Source organism: Prinia subflava, chromosome 1, assembly GCF_021018805.1.
Source record: "Prinia subflava isolate CZ2003 ecotype Zambia chromosome 1, Cam_Psub_1.2, whole genome shotgun sequence".
Classification (NCBI taxonomy): Eukaryota; Metazoa; Chordata; class Aves; order Passeriformes; family Cisticolidae; genus Prinia; species Prinia subflava.
In genome coordinates this window covers 124,686,785-124,693,818 of record NC_086247.1, presented here as the reverse complement: position 1 = coordinate 124,693,818, position 7,034 = coordinate 124,686,785, and the positions used below count along the sequence as shown (strand labels likewise).

At 40.9% G+C, this 7,034-nt stretch overlaps 1 protein-coding gene across 1 annotated transcript; it reads right to left on the bottom strand.

Annotated features, from left to right (window-relative positions):
- Nucleotides 1-799: 799 nt before the first annotated feature.
- On the bottom strand, nt 800-4,693 carry SOSTDC1 (sclerostin domain containing 1). The gene is made up of 2 exons (XM_063420827.1): nt 4,328-4,693; nt 800-2,110 (listed from the first exon to the last, which is right to left on the bottom strand). Exons 1-2 carry the CDS (start codon nt 4,644-4,646, stop codon nt 1,695-1,697), a joined length of 735 nt encoding a protein of 244 aa, XP_063276897.1. The 5' UTR covers nt 4,647-4,693; the 3' UTR covers nt 800-1,694.
- Between the last annotated feature and the right edge of the window lie 2,341 nt (nt 4,694-7,034).

Sequence of the window (7,034 nt, the reverse complement as noted above, 5' to 3'; positions counted from 1 at the left end):
GTAACTTTGAGTAAAAATCAGTACATTTTGTTGATAAAATTTAGGATTCAGTAAGTCAAGTCAGGCAGCAGCAGTAATTTTCAAACAGTTCTCCATTAATGACCAAGATCTCTGCCAAGAATTTCATGATGAATCTTTTGGAATTAAAATGCAAAATAGGAAGAGATAAAAAGAAGGTCAAAGAGAACTTGGGTGCGACCTTATCAGGCAAGATTTTTCATTACTCTCCTCTTGTGTAATTTTTACTTTGGGTGCAAATGGATTGTAAAAGTTAATGATTTAAGAACAGAAGAATCCCATGAGTAAATCTTGCCCATAGTGTTTAAATACAGCTTGAAAGATTAAGAACAGGTTATTCATGCACTATGTGTTGAAAAGTAGATTAATTACTAATTTTCTAATACATTCTATAAGAATTTGTGAATAAATGTGCAGGACTGTATTAGTTCTGTAGAAAAAATGAAACCATATGTAATTTATACCATTATTCTGACTTGCTCATTACTAGTGAAAAAAAAAAATTACGGTGTCTCTCTAGCTTGTAAAATTTCTCTAATATACACTTCTGAAATGCAGAGCTTGAGAATTGTCAAATAAGAACCACACTTGGACCATTAAAAAGCACCATCTGTTAAATGGTCATATAAGATTTTTACATTGAGAAAAATTGTTCCAATGTTAAATTTCATGGATAGACTTTTTTAAACCAAATAATGTTCTCCCTTTTTTTAAGTGTAAGTGTTGTGACTGGTTGAAATGTGTGCATTTTCATACAGAGAACTAGACAATACAGTTTTTTAGCAGTGTTTATTTTTGTAAAAAAACAAAAAAAACCCCTATTAATTTCAAAGGAAGTCATGTCTGTCTTTTGATTGCACACTTTTTAAACAAAAATAATACAAGATGAAGAATACAGTTTTTATGATGCTATGTCAAAATAAAACCTAAGTCTACGAATGTTCAAAATTAAAATATATATAACTAAATGCTAAAATGTCTATTTTACATTATCTACAAAGTATATGTTCTAATCCAGCCCCAAATCATAGGAAAATACTTTGATACGTATGAAAAGCTATAAACATAAGGAAATTTTGAAGGGAAATAGCACACATAAAAGCTCATTAAATAATTACAACAACAAATAAATAGTTTGTTCAGCTTTACTTTTTGATTGCTGCCATGCATATTTTAATTTTTGGTATACTGAGATAAGAGAAAGGTGAGCATGCAAAGCACTTTTTTCTTAGAATTAATCTGAAAGCAGATACAAGGTGTTGTATTTTTAAGCTGTTGTCAGAAGATCATAAAACATGATATAAAAGGCAATAGATGTGATAACTGTTCTCAGAAAAACACACAACAAAGCATCATTTTACAAAATTGGCTTCAGTGAATACTCTTGGCAAATTTTCTTCACTTCCATGGCTGGAGGAATTGTAAAAGTTTATAGTGTGGTTTTGGAAGGCTTGTATTATTCTCCATCTTGAGTGTCTGGAAAATCACCCAAAAGGTCCATATGCTGAGAATGCCCCTTTTGATTTTGGTCAAAGCAATAAGCATGTAGTGTCAACTGAGAACACAGCAATGGCAGACTTGTCTTTAAGCAGTCAGAATGGTAAAGCAAATGGTTACAGATGAGTTCAATTTTGGCACAAGGAGAGGGAGATGAGAGAGCAGAGGGTGTCTGACTTCTAACTTGTACTGTGCTTGCTGGATTTACTGGCTCTTTTCCTTTCTTTGTGGTGCTGGATGGGTTTTGCTTGAGAGGTTCCCTCAAAGTTGTGGCTGGACTCATTGTGCTGCCTGGTGTATCGCTTGCACTTACAGGCCGTGACCACAGTTATTTTGTAGGTTCTTATACTTCCATCCTGGCACTGAAGCTGAATCCTCTGAGTGCGAGTTTTGTCGTTGACACATCTCCACTCCTGTGAGCTCCGCCTGCTCCAGTACTTGGTTCCGTAACCTCCTCCAATCCAGTTGGGGAGCAGTGGCAAAGGGAGGCATTCACCAGCACACACCAGTTCTTTCAGGGGATTAATGCTGGTGCACTGGCCATCTGAGATGTACTTGGTGGATCTCAGTTCTCGACAACCAACTTGAACGCGATCTGCAGAATGCATAGAACAAGAAACACTGAGATTCAGAACGGTGTGATTTCCTTAACCGGTCATTTTCACATTAACCAGGTATGTTTTGCAGAAGTTAAAGCAGCCTGTAATCTTTACAGGACATCTCTTTGCTGTTGTGTCCCCCAACACAAGGGCCTCAAGTGCTGATGGTATCTCTGGATAATACCACAGCACAAAGATATCCTAATGACGCACTTCAGCAGTTCTGGTAGAAGAGGCAATTCTATTCTCTACCCTTCTTCTCAGGGACATACCTTTTAGAAGAGAAAAAATGCCCCAAGGGAAGAAATGTTTCCTGCTTGTTCCCAGTCTAGGGAATCGCACTGTGATGTTTACAACAATTGTGGTCGATCATTAGCAAGGGGGAAAACACACTTTGGAAACAGTTGAAATGCTTTTAAATTAATTTCAAATAGTGTGTTTCTTCTCATTCCATGGTTACAGTGGACTGAACTCCCCCATGAACTCTGCGGCTTTGAGCAGACACTGCAGAAGTGGTAACAGCTGAAGTTACCACAGAATGGGGTTCTGCCTAGGAAGTTTGAATGATTAGTAGTAACAACTTCAGAGGGGTTGTTTTGCTCTCAGAACACTGTCTTTGTAACTGTAGTAGTCTGTTTATTATATGTAACATAGAGGATCCTGCAAATTCTCTCAGACAGCTGACAGAATCAACATGCAGAGCTTCTCATACAGGCATGTTTGTACCTGTCTGTATGTGCAGCTCTGCACCCTGCAATAAACACAACTGTTTATTTCAGTAATTACACTTTGAAATAAACACCCACAGTGTGCTTAATTTTAATAAGCAATCTTTACTGGCTATGCTCTCCCTCTTTCCGAAGGACAATTACGGCACAGATTCTACACACAATGCAATTAACTAACGCTTTTAAAATAGAAGTAATTACTAGAAACATTTCAGAGTGAATCATAAAAGGCTTTGAAGGTACATCTACATATTACAGCTACAGGCTGCTTCTGTTTCTACTTGGATTTTTGGGAGCAAATTCTGAACTGAGGCACTGAGTTAAGATTGCTTCACCCTGTCCTCTGTGTCTCAGGGTGGGCAGGCAGAGGCACTCTAAATCTGTAGGCTGATCCCAGGGACAATTGACAGGGCTGTTCTACTGCCTGCCTTGCAGAAAAGATTCACGCTTGCCTCCCTGCAGCTGCACTCAGGAATGTACCTGCAAGCAGCTGGTCACAGATCTGAATTTGCCTTTCCTTCTGTTTTTCTGGCTTCCCCGGCTCAGCTTTTCACCAGTGACAGCTCAGTGACAATGCATACCCTACTGAGCTGTTCCAGTAATCTCATAATGATGAGACGTTTCCTGTGTATTTAAACCCTTAGCATTCACAGGAGCTGACACACCTGGCTTAGCTGAAAGGTATCGGTGTCACTTGTTGCCTTCACTTTCCAGGGATGACTCTATTTTTATCAGGTTGCTGTGGGTGGGTTGGTGTGTGTCTATGTTTCTCTGTCTGGATTTCTTTCAATTTAAGGCGGTGTGCAGGGGAGGGAACAAATAAAGTCAGCAGGTTTCCAGATCCCCACGTATCTGACATATATACATAAAATTCAGAAGGAAAAGACTGGATATAAAAAAGGCAAGTAAGAGCAGAGATCACAGGTAAATTACGAGCTGATTTGTTTACTTTTGCTGGAGGTGTTAAGCGAGTAAGTGCTACAGCAGGAAGTAAAACTAAACAGCGGGAACAAAATTCAGAGTTTTTTATTGCAGTTGAAAAGTAGCCCAGACACCTCCCCTGCCCGCACTGGGAGGTGAGAGAAAAAAGCGAGCGCTCTGGAAATGCTTCTCTCTCCTTTTTCTTTATCTCGCTTCCTTGCCGGATAGATGCCATAGTCCCCGGCATTCCTGGATGAACCTCCCTCAGGAAGTAACCTGCCCGAGAAAGCCGGTCCTACAGGACTTCCCAGCACGGGGGTGGGAGGGCGGCTGGCCCGGGGGCCGCCCGGCGAGGCAGATCCGTGCCCGGAACCCGCCGCATCTCGCCGTGGCCCGGCTTCCCCCAGGCGCCTCTTCCCTGGAGCGCCGCGCTGGGCGGGGGGACCGCGGCGCTGCCTCAGATGTGCGGCTCCGGCCGGGCTGCTGCCTCTCCCGCTCCCGGGGCCGCGCCAGGCGGGGCTGCCGCCCACGGCTGCGGTGAAGCGCCGCCGGTGGGATACTCACTGTTACGGTCGGATCCAGTGCTGGTGTAGTGCCTGCCTCCGTTCCTAGCTTGATTCAACGTGCTGTTGCTGCTTGGGCTCGCCGCAGCGGGTTTAACAACGTGGGAATAAAGTATCTCTGTGGCATCGTTCTTGAAAGCCAAGTAGCTTCTCGTGAAGATGCTAGCCAGGAGAAAGCCATAGAAGTGAACGGCAGGGAGAAGCATGGCTGGTTCAGTCTCTGTCTGACAGAGCTGGTTGAAATCTTTTCCTTCTGCTTCTTCTGTGTAACTGAAATTGCTCCTGAAGGTTTCCTTTATATATTCAGAGAGGTTTGGCATTCATTCAGGTGTAAAGTTGTGGATAGCTTCAGAATGAAAACCCACAAAAGGGGTGGGGTCCCCACATGAGCTGCGAAGACCTTTCTCCAATAGGAAAGAAGACTGCAGTAAAGGAGGAGTTAGATGCACTAATTGCAGGATTCCTATTTGGGGCTTTGGAGGGTATCAGAAACTTGGGAACCAGCACACAGCAGCATTCAGGCTGCGACCTAGAGGCTGCCGGCTCTGCCCTGCCATTCCCTATGGTCCTGCGTGCCTGGCACTTTTGCGTGATGTGACTTACCTGGTGTCAGAATGAGTCTCTCCTGCCCAGTTTATGCAAAGTTATGTACCCTCTTCTCAAACTGACATGAGCTCAGTAAGGATGCAAAAATTTCTAGAACTTACAGAAGACTGCTAGTTACACACATACTGTCTGCAATATACCAAAATTATTTTTAAAAAATATTGTGAATAATTTAAAGCTGCCTCTAGATGCTTTAAATTATGCAGCTTTGATCAACAGAGAGTACTGCAAGGAAAATTACTTGGTTTAGGGGAATATTCTCTCCCTGGTGTGCAGAGTTATAAGTATGTATTTCTGTATCACCACACATAAAAAGTATCTCCTCTAGGCTCCTTAGTACAAATGTATCCATATCCATAGCCTCTCACCATGCTCATTCACCAAACTAGTCTTTTTTAGTTTTGTACATTGCCTAGAGCATTCTATATTTTAATGCATTATTTCATGTGATAAAGGAAACCAAGAGAAAACATGCAAATCTTTTTCAAAATTTTGGCATACTTACTTTGGCATACTTTTTTTATTGTGTCATGCACTTACTTGATTTTACACCAAATCGCATGGCCCAGATACGAACACCAGTGTAAACTGAGATGTTGCCAGTAGGCCAATGCCTGTCTGCATCATGGTGAATGCTCTACAGATTTTCAAAATAAATAAAACAACAGTGATCAACTCTGAAAACTCTAGTGTTCTAACTGGAAAGGAAACCTTTTTCTTGGGAAAAACCACAGCCTTGCAGAAGGCCATATTATGTAAAGGTTAGACTGTAATCTCACACTCTCTGTAACTGAGTTGATATCTTAAGTCACACTGGATTTTATTGCTGTAATAAAATCATAAGTGGAACACAGGTTAGTTACATCTATTGCCAGGATCAAAATCTGTCATTCAGAGAAGACAACTTTGTTTCACCCTAGTCACAAGCAGACATTTGTCTATATCAGCAACACTTTCCTCTTGCGTCACTAAGAAAGTTATCCTGGATTTCAGCAGGAGTAAGGACACATCCACAGTGAGTGCCAAACTGATAGCTTTTGCTTAAAGGACACTGGAAAAACAGGAGTGTTGCAAGGTGAAGTGAGTTTTACTGGCAGAGCACTGTGTGGGGAAGGTGAGCTGATTGCTTGCATCTATTATGACTAGCCCAACCCAGTTCTGGAATAACAAGAATGTTGCAAGGCAGAGTGAGATCTTTCAGCAGCGTAATGTATGGACAAGTGGGATCACTGCTAACCCCTTACAAAGCTCCAAGTTCCACTCTCATGGAGTATCTAATCTAACCCCAAAAGAAAAGATGGGCATTTTTCCTTCCCTTTAGAAAATCAAGTTTTCTTAAGCAAATAATAAAAAAATATATGTACATTACAGATCATTAACATTTCAGCATTATTTTTTTTTCAACAGCGGTGAACCTTGTTAAAGTTCAAGTCCTGCTTCATTTTTTTTCATATGCACAGATCATACAGATCTTTACACATCTCACCTTCCCTGCATGATAGTCTCTGTGCTGAACTGAGCACTGTAAATAAAAGCATGGAACCAATTTTCCAGTTATCTACAATACTTGTGTATACCAGTCAGGGTATATACTCTTCGTAGTAGAGATTTTCCCACATTAGACAAGTGCTAAGAAAGTCAGAGGTTTCCTTTTATTTGAGATAAGGCATATAATCTTCTCACAAGGAAAATTAATGGGACTTTGGAGTCATTATAGGGCTGGGTCTACAACAAATCTGGTAGGCCTCAACCTTTTCATTTTTCATTAGAAAGCTAATGATCATCCTTTCAAATTTAGTCTAGATGAAACCATTATGTTTGTCACATACATCTCTTGATCTTGTCACTTAGAGAAGGAAGACCTCCAGAAAAGCCTCTTACACTCTTTATAAAGGAAAAGTTTGGCCCTGAATTTGCCACAGGAAAGTTAATAATTTTTCTAGCCACTAGATACAGAGTAGACATTGTTTTAATTTTATTTGGGTTTTCCACTTGTTACAAATATTGTACGAAAATATTGTGATTTCAGTGTCTTGGTCAGTACTGTCAACCTCTCTGCTTTGAAAGGTAAGCAGGCTTCTGAGGAGTTTGTCATTTAATTT

Excerpts from the sequence above, each read along its gene's own strand:
- SOSTDC1 (XM_063420827.1), bottom strand. The coding sequence starts at position 4,646 with ATGCCAAACCTCTCTGAATATATAAAGGAAACCTTCAGGAGCAATTTC. Across the intron at positions 2,111-4,327 it reads CACTGGATCCGACCGTAACA|ATCGCGTTCAAGTTGGTTGT; the intron begins GTGAGTATCCCA and ends TGCATTCTGCAG.